This window comes from Bufo bufo, chromosome 1 (assembly GCF_905171765.1).
Source record: "Bufo bufo chromosome 1, aBufBuf1.1, whole genome shotgun sequence".
Taxonomy (NCBI): Eukaryota; Metazoa; Chordata; class Amphibia; order Anura; family Bufonidae; genus Bufo; species Bufo bufo.
Genome location: NC_053389.1, coordinates 226435678 through 226454417, shown reverse-complemented (window position 1 = coordinate 226454417; position 18740 = coordinate 226435678). Strand labels below are relative to the sequence as shown.

Sequence of the window (18740 nt, the reverse complement as noted above, 5' to 3'; positions counted from 1 at the left end):
GAGAAGGAATTTATAAGCTCCAGACCTCACAAGAAACCTTCATGGTAGACGTGACGGCTCATCACATCCTCCGTCAAGACGCACCAGAACAGGATACGTACAAGATAGATTTAACGGGAGTCTGTCACCTCCAAAATCAGTTTCAAAGTAAGACTCCCTCCATAAACCATACCTTTCCAGTGAAAATCCAGGCTTTTATCCCTGAGGATTTCAGTGCACTGTGGGCGGGGCCACTCTGCCTGGTGCACCATCGCTCGTTGACAGCCCCTGGTATTACAGAGCTGAAAGTGATGACGCAGGGGAAGCCAGGTAGACAGAACACAGCGGCCCTGCACACGGTGCGCCGGAAATATTTTTTGCCTAAAAGTAGAAAGAAGCATTTCTCAGGATTGGATTTTGACGAGAATGATTTTGGAGGTGACAGATTTCCTTGGATATATTTTCAGGGAAAGGCCTCCTCTGAAATACTCTGTGCTGCTGCGAACCATTGCCCTTTCTACAGTGCAGGTCTTATGACACTGCCCCGTCACTTGCAGCCCGGTGCTCACAGACAGGCCACTGCCTCACCATAAGATCAGCACAAACGCTCTGTGCTGCTGTGGACCCTGCTTTCAGTCTGTGACCTCCCGCACCATGACGCTGCCCTATCACATGCAGCCCTATCCTCACTAACATCACCACATAAGTGGTCAGGCCATCCCCTCTCCACAAGATCAGCACACCTATCTACTGAAATACTCTGTATTACTGTGGGTAAGTGCTTTGTCCAACAAGTTGACAACTAATACACCCACCCTTCAGCCTCTCCGAGGGTTATCCTGTAGCTTTCTACCCCTGCACCTCAACCTTTCTAAACACATGTACTAATGGGAGCCCTGGAAGCGGGAGTATGGCTGTATAAGTAGGACTATCTACCATCCAGGAGCGTGGAAGAGCAGGTTCATGACTCCTCTGACAGCAGGTGTTTGCACTGGTCATCACCCAGCTTTCCACAATCCCGAATGGCATAGGCCTTCTCATACAGCAATAAACCCGCTGCCAAATCCCTTTCTCTTTGCAATGCTAGATTGGTCATGCAGGGGCATGGAAAAGCTGGGTGACACCCAGTTAGAGTGGAGCTAGTTTACCAGAATGCTGATGTCCCCCCATTCTACTCATGTAAGCAGGTTGGGGGAAAAAAAGAGGTTGACAACCAGCTCCAGCTTCTAGTTCCACAATCACACAGGAGACCAGGACATATCACCGCATCATCAGGCACATTTGCCACTCGGGGCCCTAGGAAAAATGGCTGATGATTCTAGGACTTCGTAATAGTGGAAAATAATTTTTTAACAGTGGGCATCTTACCACCAACTGACTCTGCAGCCACTCAGCCAGGACTTCTGCTGTGGAGTCGGGCACCTGGCATCTCAGCCCGTCTCTCTCGTCAGTGTCCATCATCTCCAGCATCCCCCGAAGGTCCTCAATAAGATGTAGGACTCGTAAGCTGCCCATGAAGGGGGAAGTCGGGGACTGACAATCAAACAGGCCATTCGAGTACTCCAGAGCCTTGGAGCCTGTGAGGGAGAAAGTGCAGCAATTAAAGGGACAGTACACCCACAATCAGTCAGCTGAATACATTCTACTGTTCCCTGTTATCAGCCGTTCAAGGCTGAAAAGAGGTCGAACGTCTTTTTCCCATATGTTGTGCAGTCAAATAGAATCTATTTTTTCCTGTTTCAGCCATTTATTTTTAGCAGGAAAAATAAAAAATTATACTTACACTACTCACAAAAAGTTTGAGATGTGGCTTTCGGATAAAATTAATGAACTTATGGATAACATAAAAAGTTCACGCTCCAGTGATATTATGTCATGAAAGTAGGCATTTAAGTAGAAGCAGCAATGGCGATTTCCTCATCTCAAACTATTTATTGAAACAAAAGCCAACAACAGTGGTGGGTGTACCCCCACAAAAATGTCAATGTCTCAATATATACACTGCTCAAAAAAATAAAGGGAACACAAAAATAACACATCCTAGATCTGAGATAATTAAATATTCTTCTGAAATACTTTGTTCTTTACATAGTTGAATGTGCTGACAACAAAATCACACAAAAATAAAAAAATGGAAATCTAATTTTTCAACCCGTGGAGGTCTGGATTTGGAGTCACACTCAAAATTAAAAGTGGAAAAACACACTACAGGCTGATCCAACTTTGATGTAATGTCCTTAAAACAAGTCAAAATGAGGCTCGTAGTGTGTGTGGCCTCCACGTGCCTGTATGACCTCCCTACAACGCCTGTGCATGCTCCTGATGAGGTGGCGGACGGTCTCCTGAGGGATGTCCTCCCAGACCTGGACTAAAGCATCTGCCAACTCCTGGACAGTCTGTGGTGCAACGTGACGTTGGTGGATAGAGCGAGACATGATGTCCCAGATGTGCTCAATTGGATTCAGGTCTGGGGAAAGGGCGGGCCAGTCCATAGCATCAATGCCTTCATCTTGCAGGAACTGCTGACACACTCCAGCCACATGAGGTCTAGCATTGTCTTGCATTAGGAGGAACCCAGGGCCAACCGCACCAGAATATGGTCTCACAAGGGGTCTGAGGATCTCATCTCGGTACCTAATGGCAGTCAGGCTACCTCTGGCGAGCACATGGAGGGCTGTGCGGCCCTCCAAAGAAATGCCACTCCACACCATTACTGACCCAATCCCAAACCGGTCATGCTGGAGGACGTTGCAGGCAGCAGAACGTTCTCCACGGCGTCTCCAGACTCTGTCACGTCTGTCACATGTGCTCAGTGTGAACCTGCTTTCATCTGTGAAGAGCACAGGGCGCCAGTGGCGAATTTGCCAATCTTGGTGTTCTCTGGCAAATGCCAAACGTCCTGCACGGTGTTGGGCTGTAAGCACAACCCCCACCTGTGAACGTCAGGCCCTCATATCACCCTCATGGAGTCTGTTTCTGACCGTTTGAGCAGACACATGCACATTTGTGGCCTGCTGGAGGTCATTTTGCAGGGCTCTGGCAGTGCTCCTCCTGTTCCTCCTTGCACAAAGGCGGAGGTAGCGGTCCTGCTGCTGGGTTGTTGCCCTCCTACGGCCTCCTCCACGTCTCCTGATGTACTGGCCTGTCTCCTGGTAGTGCCTCTATGCTCTGGACACTACGCTGACAGACACAGCAAACCTTCTTGCCACAGCTCGCATTGATGTGCCATCTTGGATAAGCTGCACTACCTGAGCCACTTTTGTGGGTTGTAGACTCCGTCTCATGCTACCACTAGAGTGAAAGCACTGCCAGCATTCAAAGTGACCAAAACATCAGCCAGGAAGCATAGGAACTGAGAAGTGGTCTGTGGTCACCACCTGCAGAACCACTCCTTTATTGGGCGTGTCTTGCTAATTGCCTATAATTTCCACCTGTTGTCTATCCCATTTGCACAACAGCATGTGAAATTGATTGTCACTCAGTGTTGCTTCCTAAGTGGACAGTTTGATTTCACAGAAGTGTGATTGACTTGGAGTTACATTGTGTTGTTTAAGTGTTCCCTTTATTTTTTTGAGCAGTGTATATACACACCCACATATCTATATATACCGTATTTTTCACTTTATAAGACACACTCCTCCCCAAAAGTGGGGAAAAAATGGCTGTGCGTCTTATAAAGCAAGTACTAGTGAGGGCTTCCATTAGGTGCCGGGAGTAGGGAGTGAAGCACTGCAAGCGCTTGTAGTACTCACCCTCCAGGTCTTCATTCCCAGGGCTATGCGCTGCACTGTCCTGACCGCGTACAGCGTCAGGACGTAGTGCGCACACAAGGACCTGAAGCTGCACGCAGTCAGGTGACAGAGCAGCACCGGCCGGGAAGACAGGGGAGCACGACTTCTGCCAGAGGTGGAGAGAAGCCGCGGCGCAGGACAGGTAAGAGATGGTTTTTATTTTTATCTGATCTGAGGTCTGATGGGGGTCTCACTATGGGCTGATATAAGGTCTGATGGGGTTCCGACATGAAGTGCTGATGTGATGTCCTGATATTTATGGGGGTCTGATGTGATGTCCTGATATTTATTGGGGTCTGATCTGAGGATCTGATACGAGGTCTGATGAAAAATATTTTTTTCTTATTTTACTCCTCTTAAACCTGGGGTGCGTCTTGTCATTAGGTCTTATAAAGTGAAAAATACGGTATCTGTATATTTTTTATTTAGGATTTTTATTTATTTTTTATAACATATTCACAGACCCAATAACATTCAGACACTGCATCGGTCACTCCTCTTCTTCACTTCCTGATCCTGGCTGGACACACTGAAAATGCCAGGAAAGGACCACTCAGCCAATCCCTGGCCATGATGATGATTGGCTGAGTGGGCATTTGGCATTTATGGTGTTTAGAGCAGGACAGGAGGTAGAAAGCAGCTGTGATCGAAATGGCAGCAGATATTTTTTATTATTATATTTTTTTTACAACATGTTATTTCCCCAAAAAAAACCTTTTAAAAGGGTTCCCCTGCCTTCGGGACATAGCCAATGACTATGCTCAGCGTGATGTATGCCTATGCAGCACGTCACTGTTGGGTTACATGCCACCTGGCGACATGTGAGTGCTGAGGCCAGTCACTGGCTGCAGCGGTGCACTTCACATTGTTTGGCCAGAATGCTACAGGCTAGGGAACAGAAGATCGTTAAGCAGCAACACCCACTTCTGGTCTGTCTCTAACAATTCTGGACTGTTGGCAACTGTGGGCTGACTACAGGATAGTGTAAAGGGGGCTATCTAAGATACTGTGAGTAGGAAACCTATGAGGATGACTGAAATGTTCTTCAATGGGATGAACCCTCCCTGCCCCCAATTATCATCACTTTAGGTCATATATCTTCAGTACAGAGACCCTTCATGTGTGTGATATCAAACACTCCCCTTACAACGCTCCTGCAAGGTTATAAATGTTGACAATTTTACGGCTTCTGGCCCTTTAAAGATCAAGTTCTCATCAACATCCCGCTCCTGCTAAACTAGTCCTATATCGGACAACCAAATACATTTTTTCCATGGCATGGAAAATTAACCCATGGATTCTGGAAACGACCGAGCTTTCCAAGAAACCTGAAGGGTAGATTTTTCTAGTTACAGAAATATACGTCCATCTGCATAATTAGGAGCATTTATCATTCACTCTACTTATTACTTTTACTCTTCTATTTTAAACACGTTAACATTTTTAAGATCTCTGCTTGCTGTCAATACATTCATAATCGACAACTTAGAGGCTGGCAATCTATTCTAATCTAAGGTTTGCCACACAGCGGATGGGCTTAGCACACTGACTCTATTACAACTATGTCAGTTAGACAGGGCTTCACCCTCTGGATGTGAAAATGCTTATATTCATGCTTATATTCACTGACAGCAAGCATAAAAATACTGTGTGCTGTACAGGAGCGTTGCCTGGATCCTGTAGGATCACTGTAGCAACTATGTGTATAATCTATTTGGAGTTGCTATTTAAGTGACTGCCCCTATAGCAGTGATGGCGAGCCTTTTAGAGGCCGAGTGCCCAAACTGCAACCCAAAACCCACTTATTTATAGCAAAGTGCCAGCACGGCAATTTACCCTGAATACTACAGTCCAGTATAGTATATACTCTATGTACTTTATCATTTAGCTATAATAGCCTGCCTACATTCGGTGCGCTGCCTGTGCTGTTCATAGTGCGCCCTGCGCTGATGAATGGCAGGGAAAGTCTAAGGCATATTGATGCACCATAGACTTTTTCAAGAGTGCGGGTGCCCACAGAGAGGGCTCTGAGTGCCGCCTCTGGCACCCGTGCCATAGGTTCGCCATCACTGCCCTATAGGCTCGCTCTAATACTCTGCCCAGCAGGGCTCTGTTCTAAAGAGCAGAATTAGCCGCTTGGCTCAGAGCATCAGGATAATCGTATTTTTAAAGCAACTGAAATATCTGGTGCAGCTGTCATTCGACACTGTTCCACCTCACCTGCTCCCGCCTGAATTCCCAGCACCCTAATGACCCCCCCCACCCACTCTAACCCTCTGATAGGAGGAATCCAGAAAATGACCTTTAAATATCCCCCCTTAAGAATTCTGTCCCGTCACCACTGTCTCATACCCTACTGGTCACCCAGCTTTCCCAGACTCCTGAACGGTATTTGTCTAGCTATACAGTCATCCATCCTTCCAAAATGCTGTATGGCGATGTGACATGGAGGAAAGCTGGGTAAGAATTCCTTTGGAAGACACAAAGATGAACATACAGGTTGTCACCCAGCTTTCCCAGACACCCGAATGGTTTGTCGGTCTAGCTATGCAGTCACACATTGCCGTACTATAACTGGGAAAGCTTGGTGAAAATTCACTGCCATCCAGCTTTCCCAGACACCAGAAAGGACATCCCCCGGTGCCATATTACAGTATAATTATGGAGATGTGACATCTGGAAAAGCTGGGTAATGATCCCTATAAGATGGTATGACCCAGCTTTCCCAGGCACAGATATCACTAAGAAAGCGTAACTTGGCAGAAGACGACTCACCAGCTATAATGCCATCCATCTGCTCCAAGGCCGCGGCTAACATGTCACTTGCGTCTGTCATCATCCTGCTGCCGACGTTCAGTCCTGGAAGACAACAATGAAGAAGAGGTTTAGTTCCTTACTGAGGCGACAACCCTTAATGTCAGTCTTCACTGTGCCTCTAGCATTCTATTCATGAACCAGGAGGCTAGGGGTGAAGAGATTTTGCTGCATGGGAATGATAGCACTGCAGTGTTAAGAGGGCAGCTTTCAGCGGAACTGTACCACATATAATCCGTGGACCGGGCAGCGATAATTTTCGAGATAAGAGCCTTGCACAAGTCATGCTTTATGTCTTGCAAAGGCCCCTTTAAAACGATGTTTGGATTACGTTTGAGACGAGACACAAATATAACCTTGTAAGGAGAGAGAAGGGACTATAAAATACGGAGGCGAGGACGCCGAGCGGATGGAAATGGTTCATAGAGCTGATGAGAGAAAGCCGACACCTGACAGCAATGAAAGGGTTAAACACCACCACTACTACAACTAAGATTACTACTCCCTTCAGCAACAGTACTTGAAGGGGCTGTCCAAGATTGGTAACACATTTCCAGGGGGCTGGGCATGGTCAAAGGGTGTTAAAAAAACACAACAACTCAACTCTTCACAATCTTCGATTCCTGTGTCATGGCTTCCATCTCTGCCGCTTCCAGTGTCCGGAGTGTGACACAGACGACCGGCCAATCAACGGTCTGAGCAGTGATGCCTCAAGAACGGCACATGACAGCAGGTATGGCGGGGATCGGAGGTGGGAGTTTGCCCCCCCCCCGCTTTTTTTTCTTGACTTTTAGACCACACCCAGCCCCCTGGAGATTTCGATATCAATCTCAGACAATCCTTTTAAAGTGTATGTCCACCTCTGAAGATCTCACAGGTTATACAACTAAAAGAGTGGAATATATAGGGAATTTAAGAAGCCAAGCAACCTGGTTTTCACTCTTCAGGCATAAAAAGCGGCAAATTTTGGCGCATAACATTTTGAGATTTTAAGCCAGCCACTCTCGCCACTTGACAGTAGGGTGGTGTCGTAGAATCGGGAGAAAGATTTGTAGATAAAAGGGTGCTTAAAAGTGCAACATTTGATAAATTACATCAAAGCAATGCTTATTTCAAAAATTCCCCTCATGATAAATCCTGTACTGATCCGAAGTTACATCTTGTATTATATTCCAGAGCTGCACCGAGTATTCTGCTGCAGACGTCAGTATGTAGATACATTACTTATCCTGTACTGATCCTGGGGTATATCCTGTATTATACTCCAGAGCTGCACTCACTATTCTGCTGGCAGGGTCACTGTGTACATACATTACTTATCCTGCACTGACCCTGAGTAACATCCTGTATTATACTCCAGAGCTGCACTCACTATTCTGCTGGTGGAGTCACTGTGTACATACATTACATCACTTATCCTGCACTGACCCTGAGTTACATCCAGTATTATACTCCAGAGCTGTACTTACTATTCTGCTGGTGCAGTCACTGTGTACATACATAACATCACTTATCCTGTACTGATCCTGAGTTACATCCTGTATTATACTCCAGAGCTGCACTTACTATTCTGCTGGTGGAGTCACTGTGTACATACATTACTCATCCTGTACTGATCCTGAGTTACATCCTGTATTTTACTCCAGGACAAGAGAAGTAGTACTGTGCAGTGTCCATATATACAGAATAAGGGCAGATACTGAGAATTACACCCAGTATACAGGACAAGAGAAGTGGTACTGTGTAGTGTCCATATATACAGAATAAGGGCAGATACTGAGAATTACACCCAGTATACAGTACATGAGAAGTGGTACTGTGCAGTGTCCATATATACAGAATAAGAACAGATACTGAGAATTACACCCAGTATACAGGAGAAGAGAAGTGGTACTGTGCAGAGTCCATATATACAGAATAAGAGCAGATACTGAGAATTTCACCCAGTATACAGTACATGAGAAGTGGTACTGTGCAGTGTCCATATATACAGAATAAGAGCAGATACTGAGAATTACACCCAGTATACAGGACAAGAGAAGTGGTACTGTGCAGTGTCCATATATACAGAATAAGAACAGATACTGAGAATTACACCCAGTATACAGGAGAAGAGAAGTGGTACTGTGCAGAGTCCATATATACAGAATAAGAGCAGATACTGAGAATTACATCCAGCATACAGGACAGGAGAAGTAGTACTGTGCAGTGTCCATATATACAGAATAAGAACAGATACTGAGAATTACAACCAGTATACAGGACAAGAGAAGTGGTACTATGCAGTTTCCATATATACAGAATAAGAGCAGATACTGAGAATTACATCCAGCATACAGGACAGGAGAAGTGGTACTGTGCAATGTCCAGATATACAGAATAAGAGAAGATACTGAGAATTACATCCAGTATACAGGACAAGAGAAGTGGTACTGTGCAGTGTCCATATATACAGACTAAGAACAGATACTGAGAATTACACCCAGTATACAGGACAGGAGAAGTGGTGGGAGGAGTTGCTGTTCCTTCCTGTTCCTGTTTCCTGTTTCCTGTTTGTGGGTGTGTGAGGTCCGGGAGGCTTACCAGCGCTTTGTTTGCTGGGGGAATTGCTACCCTTTCCCCAGGGGGTGGCAGTTTCTCCCGGTATGGATCCCCGGGCCTCCGGCTGCCGGCGTTCATCACCACGTGTCGGCAGCCGTGGCGGAGATGCGCGAGTGGAGAGGAGGGCCTCCAGGACTGGAGACCTGGGCTTAGATACCTCGACGCTACTGGAGGTGGACGACGACGCGGATGTGAAGATTCCGCAGCAAGCGGCCGCAAGGTCGCAGGTAATGGAGGGCAGCCACGCAAGTGCCGCGGGCAGGAGGGGCCCTGCTACTAGGAGCGGCCGCGATCCCTGCAGTGAGCCCAATGGAGTGCCAGGTGAGGTCCGGAGGGGTCCCAGGAGAGCAGCCAGCTTGGGATCCTCTCTGGACATTTTGAGTCAGCACCCAAGAAAACAGGATGCTGTGGAAAGGCCCGCTGCTGCACAAGCAGCGGGTGGAAACATGAAAAGTGCAGTGGCTGGACAAGCTGCCGGACGGACCGTTGGACGGGATACAGGGAAGGCTGTGGAGAAGGTGACGAGGCCAGAGGCTGAGGTAGGTGATTCAGCATGTGGTGTGTCTGTCGGTGCCTCAGCCCGGCAACAAAGTTACTGTAAAGAAGCATGGTGTCGGGGGTTCTTCCTGCCCAGCGGTTGAGAGACTGCATAATTGGGGTACTTTGGGCCCTAAGGAGTCTCCAAAAACCTTTTCCTCCCGGGTAGCATATTTCCTGAACATGCATGAGGAGGTCAAGAGGGAATTAAAAAGACTGAATGTGGAATTTAAAAATGTACAAATGCAACTTAAAATGGCGCCTAAGACAAAGAAGGCAATCCTCTCCTCCAGACTGGTGAGGTTGGAGGAGATAATCGCGGTTTTTGAGGAGAAGAGGGCCGCCATTGTGGAAAATGGCGGCCCATTCTTGGAGAAATTCAGGAATGACTGCAGGTTTCAGGGTATGTCTGGACTGTCTGGTACGCCTGGCCCCAGTTTGTCAGGGCAGCAGGCTGGAAGCCAGGGAAAGGTGGTACCAGGAACACAGGATTCGGAGGCGGACTCTCTGCCTTGTGGCCAGGGGGACCCCTCAGACCTGATTGCGGCCGCCTCCGGGGATGAAAGCGGGTCTGGGGGAAGGCTAATGCTGGAAGTCAGGCAGCTGGAGTCCCCGGTGGGCAGACTGTATTTTGGGGATGAGGAGGTCCCTGAGGATGAGCTGGTGAAAATCAGAAAGGAGAAAAATAAAACTGTAACGGAAGAAGTGCTTCAATTTGTGCCTTTTGAATCCGCTGCTGTGCCCAGCCCGGTTCCAGTAGTGGAATCGGGTCAAACAGTGCGGGAGATTAATTCTAAGATGGTGACGGGAGGTGCCCCCCCTTCCTGTAGTGGTAGGGTGGTCACAGGAAGCGCAGGGGGTAAAACCCCAAACAGTGTGGCGTACAAGGATGTGATGATTGTGGACAAGGTTCAAGGTGGTGGTGCTGAGAAAGAGGATGTAAAGACTTTGGAACCTGGAGAGAACACTATGGTCGATTATCCCAGGACTGTGCGGGCCGTGGGGGGTGCGGGAGATGGGGAGTCCCCTGCGGTTTTTGCGGGGGGCTCCTCAGGGCCCGCCCCCAGTGATTCTCCAGTCTCTTTAGGGAACCCGACCAGTCCAGGGGGAGTGAAAGGTGATGCAAATATGGTTGTTAATGGGATTGTGGGTAATAATGTGCAGGTGGCTGTGGGGGTGAATGAGAACGTAGACGAGGTTATAAATGAGGATACAAATGAATTGGTGAATGGGATTGTGGATGAGGAAGAAATTGAGATGGTGGATGAGGAAGCTTTGATTGAGGAGTATATTGTGGATACGGAAGTGGATGAAGAGGAGGACGTTATGCGGAAGGAAGCAATGAGGAAGGATGTGAGAGAGGATGGCAAAAACAAAGACGTATGCGGGTGTTGTTTCAGGTGACTTTTTGCCCAAGGTTTCGGGCGGGGGTGACTTGCAACGGCGCCTCCTGGAGGCCCTAAAAAAAAGGACCGGGGACTTCCATACAGGTAGAGGGAGGGTCGGTTGACCTGGCTTTCTGGACAGAAAGGCATGGTTTTAGGGCCTTCCGAGAACAAAGGAGGGGTGAGATCGTATGGACTCACCCCACACCGGGGAGGGACCGTAGGAATGTGGCCCGTCTCTATTGGAGGAGTAAGGAAGCAGCAGTTCCTTCTAGGAAGACTGTTGTGGAACTTCTCCTGGGGGCGGGGTTTGTCGCGAATGACATCTTTGCGCTCATACATCCCTACGGCACCGCTATGTTCGACGTCAGCTTTGTTAGGCCGGAGGGTTTGGAGCTTTTCTGGTCTAAATATGAGCTGATGAAGAACACCCCGGAGTGGCAGGGTTTTGCCGTTGAGGCCATCACCCGCCAATCGACTGTGAAGACAGTGACCGTTTTGACCTGTAATGAATCACTGTCTAGTGTAGACATCATGACTTGGCTCAGTCGATATGGTAGGGTGGGGCAGTTCCCCGCCAAGGTGCTCGATGAGCATGGCATCTGGTCAGGTGCCTGGACCTTCAGCGTGGAGCTGTTTGATCGGGGCAATTCTGTTGCTCATATTCCCTCCTCTGCCTTCATAGGAAGGGAAAGGATTATGGTGTTCTATAGGGGCCAGCCAAAGGTCTGTCACAAGTGCGGCAGTCCCACCCACTTCAGTGCACAATGCGATGTTCGCATGTGTGCGAAGTGTGGGGACACTGGTCATCTTGCCGCATCTTGTAGGCGGATCCGGTGCAACCTCTGTGGGGACCTAGGTCACCCGTTTAGTCGCTGTCCGCTTGCCTTCGCCAACAGGGTTCAGGGCCGGGCTCAAGATCAGGCAGGCACTAGCCGCAAGGCTGGGTCTGTGGTTGGGGAGGAGCCTGCTGCCGGGACTGAATCAGTTGGTGAGGGGACAAGCGCTGGAACTACTAGCGCTGGAAGAAGCAGGCAGGATCCGAAGAAGCAAAGGCCGTCCAAGATCAGGCGGCTAGAACAACGCCGCAAGGATAGGGAACAGGTAGCAGCTGATCCTTCAGCTGGTCTTTCGGCTGGTCTGGCTGAGGATCCCGGTTGTAGTGACCCGGGGTACAGCGACGATGGGGAACCAGAGGCCCAACCTGTGGAGGCTAACCCATCCGCCAACCCTGTCTCCTCGTACGGCGAAAGCTTGGACGAGGGTGGCAGAGCATGGTTGGAGGGTAGGAGGAACAAGCGGAGTAAGAAGAAGAAGAAAGGAGAGGGTCGTAAGCCCTCTCTGGAGTGGGACCCATCTGTCCCACTCATCCTTGACCAGAGGCCTAAGGAAGGATCAACTGGGTCCCCTCTGGTGGAAGTCTCTAATCGGTACCAGGCCCTTGACGAGGATCCCCCAACTGCTTCAGCTGGGGGGGAGGAGGGTGTGGTGCCAGAACGCGTGGGGGCCTCCTCGCAGGCTGCCGGGCCCTGTCCTTCGGGGGGTAAATTACCTTCTGGAGGGGGGGCCAAGCCTGGAACCTTGGGCAAAAAGGATGGTATGGATGTCTCTGTATGTTTGAAAAGACAGAAGGAGTGTGATGGTTCAGATGAAAATGCTGATGGTGGTGGGGTGGGGAAAAAGAAGGCTATCTAACTCGATCATCAATGATGGCGGAACTCACCCCGTTGACACTGGCAAGCATTAACGTTGCCAGTATTAAGTCAGACGCAGCTCGTTTCCTGGCCTTTGATTTTTTCAGCCGTATTGAAGCTGATATTTTGTTTTTGCAAGAGACCTGGTTAACAAGTACAACTCTGCTGGCAAAAGCCAAGCGAGAATGGCGGCTAGGTCCGTCTTTCTGGTCTCTTGCGGCCGAGCCACGTAGCGGGGTGGCGGTACTTTTTAAGACCGCCGAAAGAGTGGAATGCAGGAGGATAATCGAGTTAGAAATGGGAAGGTGCCTGATTTTAGATGTCCTCATGGGGAGACAAGAATTGAGACTAATAAACATCTACGGCCCACAGAGTAAGTGGGACCGCAAGTGTCTCCTCATGAGGATTAAGCCTTTTCTTTTTACCAGCCGGCAAGTGATCTTTGGAGGGGACTTCAACAATGTGACGAGGGCCTGTGATAGGGGAGGCTCCAAAGGTGGGCTGGATGCTGATAGCATTGTGTTGTCTAGGATAGTTGAGGATACTCGTCTGGTGGACGCCCATTTACGGCATAAGCCAGACCACGTGGATTTCACCTTTCATCAGGGAAATCGTAGGTCTAGAATAGATAGGTTTTATTTAAAGGAGGAGGCTGTTTTCTCGGCTTTAGAAGCCGTGGAAGTGGAATTCTCCGACCACTGTTTGATTATTTTTTCTTTGAATGTTGCAGAGACTCCCTGTATGGGCAGAGGTATGTGGAAGCTGAATTCATCTCTCCTGGAAGAAGTGACAATAAGACAGTCCTTTGAGGATTTCCTTCAGAGCCAGGAACCCTTGGTGGACCTCTGCAACAGTAAGTCGGAGTGGTGGGAGATATTCAAAAAAAGGACGGCGAGGTTTTTCCGTGAGCTTTCTAACCTCAGGAGCTGGGACAGATACTGTCTGTACCAGGAACTGAGGAAGAAACTTGAAAGACTGGTTTCGACGGGGGGTAGCCGTGAGGATATCTCTCGTGTGAAATCCTTGCTCAAGAGGTGTCAGTACGATAGATACGCCTCTTTGGTAGCTGAAAGGGATTTCGGGAAGTACCCGACCCCTTTGGAAACTGTAAGATGGCAGTAAAAAGTAAATTTGTGGTAGGCCTGGTCGACAGTACGGGTTCCCTGAATAGGTCCAAATCAGGGATCCTGGAGGTCGTCAGGTCTTTCTACTCTCACCTCTTGGGTAGGAAAGAACTAAATCGGGACAGTTTTTCAGCTTTCTTGGCTGAAGCTACTCCCAAGGCAGGAATAGACCCCTCTCTTGATGTTTTGGCAGAACCTATCAGGCAAGAGGAAGTGGGACTGGCCATTGATGGGCTTAGGCCCAAGAAATCGCCAGGTCCGGATGGCTTAACATCCGAGTGGTACAAGGCTTTCAAGGAACAATTAGTTCCTCTCTTGACCGAGGTGTTTAACGAGTGTCTTTCCTCGGGCACTCTGCCAAAGTCAATGGGTAAGTCAGCCCTGATTATTCTGTCAAAGGGTAAAGATCCATCCCGCATTGAGAACTGGAGACCCATATCGCTTCTCAATGTGGACAGGAAGATTCTGGCAAAAATACTTTTCTGCAGATTGGTGAAGTTTGCACCGAGACTTTTTTCTGGGGCTCAGCACTGCTCTGTTCCCGGTCGGAGCGCTTTTAGCGCCGTTCTCAGTGTCCGAGAAGCCGTGGAGCGGGGCAGGGCGGGTGTTTGGAAAGAGTTTCTGTTATCTTTGGACCAGGCGAAGGCTTTTGACCGGGTTAACCATGAGTACTTGTGGTATGGTCTACCAGGGAGGTTTGTAGACTGGTTAAAAACTTTGTACAAAGGGGCGGAGAGTTTCCCGTTGATTAACGGTTGGTCGGGTCGACCTTTTGAGGTGGCTTCTGGTGTCCGCCAGGGATGTCCTTTAAGCCCTTTGCTGTATGTGTTTGCGATTGATCCCTTCATTAGAAGGGTAGATCGTGGACCGTTGGCGGGGGTGGGGATGGAACTGGCGGTGCGGGGGCCATCTCTGAAGGTGGTGGCATACGCCGATGATGTCTCCATTCTTGCCTCCTCGGAGGATGAGGTGAGCTGGGTGATGTCGGAGGTGGACTGCTATTCAGAGGTTTCTGGGTCTCAGATCAACTGGGACAAATGTGAGACTCTCTGGCTGGGGGAAGGGGATCCTGTCTTCGATCTCCAGGGCACTCTTCCAGAACCTCAGAAGTCCGTAAAGATCTTAGGCATCAATTTTGGCCAGGATGGAGATTATCATCAGCAAAATTGGGAGAGTAGACTAAAAGATGTCGCCCAAAAGGTGGACCGTTGGAAGGGATGGTCTTTATCCCTCAGGGAAAGGGTTCACCTGTGCAAAGCCTACCTGATTCCCGTGCTTTTGTATCTAAGCAGTGTTTGTGTTTTGCCAGGGTCTCTCTGGGGTACGGTCTACAGCCTCTTTTTCCAGATGTTGTGGGGAAACAGGCTGAACCTAATCAGGAGAGAGGTTACTTACCGCACAAGGAGACTAGGCGGGTTGGATATGGTCAACCCTGTGGTATTCTTAACAAATACCTTTTTGAAAATTAATATTGCAAACCTCTGGAAAGAGAGGGCTCCTTTGTGGGTAATTTCCTGTAGGGAGTGGTTTCGGCCTTTCTTCCAGGAATGGGAGACAGGAGGGCGAGTGAAAGACCTACGTGCGTCACATGGATATCCTCCGGCTTACGTTGCCCCGGTTCTGAGAATCCTGAGACGGTGGGGTCTGGGGAAGGGAGAGGTGGAGACCATGTCGAGGTTTTCCCTTGACAGGAAGGTTCTATCTTACCTTTTTCAGGCCCCACTGGCCTTGAGGGACTGCCCAAGTCAGGATCTGGAGGGTGGGCAGTTTGGGATGTGACTTGGCGCTGCTTCCACGGTAAGCTATATGTAAGGGACAATGTGAAGTGTAGAAACTCTGAGGAAAGGGGTTGTCCCCGGGAGGAGTGTGGTAACCTGCTGGAAACCATGGACCACTTCTTACTTCATTGTCTCTTTAATATAGAGGTATACAAAAGGGTGGGGGCTTCCATCGGTTGGCCTAGGCTGGCCGCCCTGTCCTATGCGGAGTGGGCCTATGGGGCTTTCAAAGACCTTGGTGGGAGGGACCGTCGCACTTTATTCGTAGTTAGTGCAGTGGTTAGGCACCACATCTGGTGTGCACGGTGTTTAGTGTCAACAAAGAGTCACAAAATCCTCCCGGTGGAGACTGTATATAGGAACATCATGGGTGACCTGGTGAAGGTACGCTCTCTTGAGTACGAAAGGTGGGGGGACCCCAAGGCCTCTCGTCTGTGGAGGGGCTTCTGTTTTGGGGTTCCTTAGCTGAGTAGTGCTCTTTTCCTGGTGGTGGGCTGATATAGCACACACATAGGTTTTTGTTTTGTTTTGTAGTAATGTAAGTATGGAAAGGCTTACGGGTACCGAACCATAGCTGGTTTAGGTGTAATAGTATTGGTTTATGGTGTCTATGTTGTATTATATAGGTATGTTTTGTATTATGTTAGTGTTATGATAATATTATATTATTATATTAGTATTGTTAAGTTTATAGTGGGGTTTAGTTAGTTAGGTTGGGAGGGGGCTGGGAGGGAGGAGGGAGTGTATATATTTTTGTTTTCTATTATATACATATATATATTAAAAAAAAAAAAAAAAAAAAAAAAAAAAAAAAAAGGGGGTTTTTTTTGGTTTGTTGCAAACTGACTGACCCCAGTCCGACTGGGGAAAGACTAGGACTTCTCAAAGCTCGGGGTTTATCCCCTTGGAACTTTGGGGGTTATCAGTTTGCATATTTGCTGTGGACTGGTGGTGGGTTAGTTAGATTTAGTTCTATAAGTTGTATATAATTTGTTTATCATTTGTATATAGTTTGTGTATATAGTCGGTATATAGTTTGTATATAGTTTATGTATATTGTGTATATATTTTATTTTATGGATTTTATGTATATACGTGTAAGATGCAAATATGTAAATATGTATAGTATGGGGTTACGAAAGTGTTTTAAGTGTGAATAGTATTGTAGGTTCTAGTGGGGTGGTGGACTGGTCGGGATGGGTTTAGTAATGTGTTTCATTTCTGTGTATAGATATTGTTATGGCCTTTTGTTATTTATTTACAAATTAAGAGAGTCCATATATACAGAATGAGAGCAGATACTGAGAATTACACCCAGTATACAGGACAAGAGAAGTGGTACTGTGCAGTGTTCATATATACAGAATAAGAACAGATACTGAGAATTACACCCAGTATACAGGACAAGAGAAGTGGTACTGTGCAGTGTCCATATATGCAAAATAAGAGCAGATACTGAGAATTACATCCAGTATTAGAGGACAGGAGAAGTAGTACTGTGCAGTGTCCATATATACAGAATAAGAGCAGATACTGAGAATTACATGCAGTATACAGGACAAGAGAAGTGGTACTGTGCAGTGTTCATATATACAGAATAAGAGCAGATACTGAGAATTACATCCAGTATACAGGACAAGAGAAGTGGTACTGTGCAGTGTCCATATATACAGAATAAGAGCAGATACTGAGAATTACATGCAGTATACAGGACAGGAGAAGTGGTACTGTGCAATGTGTATATATACAGAATAAGAGCAGATACTGAGAATTACACCCAGTATACAGGACAAGAGAAGTGGTACTGTGCAGTGTCCATATATACAGAATAAGAGCAGATACTGAGAATTACACCCAGTATACAGGACAAGAGAAGTGGTACTGTGCAGAGTCCATATATACAGAATAAGAGCAGATACTGAGAATTACATGCAGTATACAGGACAGAAGTGGTACTGTGCAATGTGTATATATACAGAATAAGAGCAGATACTGAGAATTACACCCAGTATAGAGGACAAGAGAAGTGGTACTGTGCAGTGTCCATATACACAGAATAAGAGCAGATACTGAGAATTACACCCAGTATTAGAGGACAGGAGAAGCGGTACTGTGCAGTGTCCATATATACAGAATAAGAGTAGATACTGAGAATTACACCCAGTATACAGGACAAGAGAAGTGGTACTGTGCAGTGTCCATATATACAGAATAAGAGTAGATACTGAGAATTACACCCAGTATACAGGACAAGAGAAGTGGTACTGTGCAGTGTCCATATATACAGAATAAGAGCAGATACTGAGAATTACACCCAGTATTAGAGGACAAGAGAAGTGGTACTGTGCAGTGTCCATATATACAGAATAAGAGCAGACACTGAGAATTACACCCAGTATACAGGACAGGAGAAGTGGTACTGTGCAGTGTCCATATATACAGAATAAGAGCAGACACTGAGAATTACACCCAGTATACAGGACAGGAGAAGTGGTACTGTGCAGTGTCCATATATACGGAATAAGAGCAGATACTGAGAATTACACCCAGTATACAAGATAAAAGTGATACTGTGCAATGTCCATATATACAGATATTTCTGCATTAATTAGACATGGAGCTCTATAAAACGTGAATGCTCCTTTATGTATTAGGAAACTATTTTCCTCACTTTTCACAATGTTAACCGTAGGTCAGTAGTTGCCATCCATCTTGGCGCAGCGTTTACAGCAGAGATACACAATGGCGCTAATCACAGCTGGCAGTTTAACACCCAGCCCATTCTCTGTGTTCAGCCGTGCCGCAACGGTTTGTAATAAATTCCATCACAGAGATACGACTGATGTTTAGATTTCCACTGGTAGAATTCCATTAGGAAACCGAGTCCTGAAATAAGGATGGTTACATGGGGGATGGGCCTAATAAGTCCTTGAGTTGTCTGGGAAAGCAGGGTGACAACCACCGCAGCAGCAGTACAACCCAGCTTTTTCCAACTCCAGGCTGGCCTAGTTATGCAGCGATTAGTTCTCCTTTTTTT

At 47.5% G+C, this 18740-nt stretch overlaps 1 protein-coding gene across 18 annotated transcripts in view; it reads right to left on the bottom strand.

The window, feature by feature from the left end:
- The window catches only part of PPFIBP1 (PPFIA binding protein 1), a 124934-nt gene that overhangs the window by 62157 nt on the left and 44037 nt on the right, over positions 1–18740 (bottom strand). For all 18 annotated transcript variants that reach the window (XM_040435840.1, XM_040435853.1, XM_040435874.1 and 15 more), the window contains exons 2-3: positions 6546–6629; positions 1348–1556 (exon numbers count right to left, since the gene is read on the bottom strand). In XM_040435840.1, the coding sequence (XP_040291774.1) occupies positions 1348–1556; positions 6546–6609 (273 nt within the window). In that variant the 5' untranslated portion in view covers positions 6610–6629. The remainder of the gene's footprint in view (positions 1–1347; positions 1557–6545; positions 6630–18740) is intronic.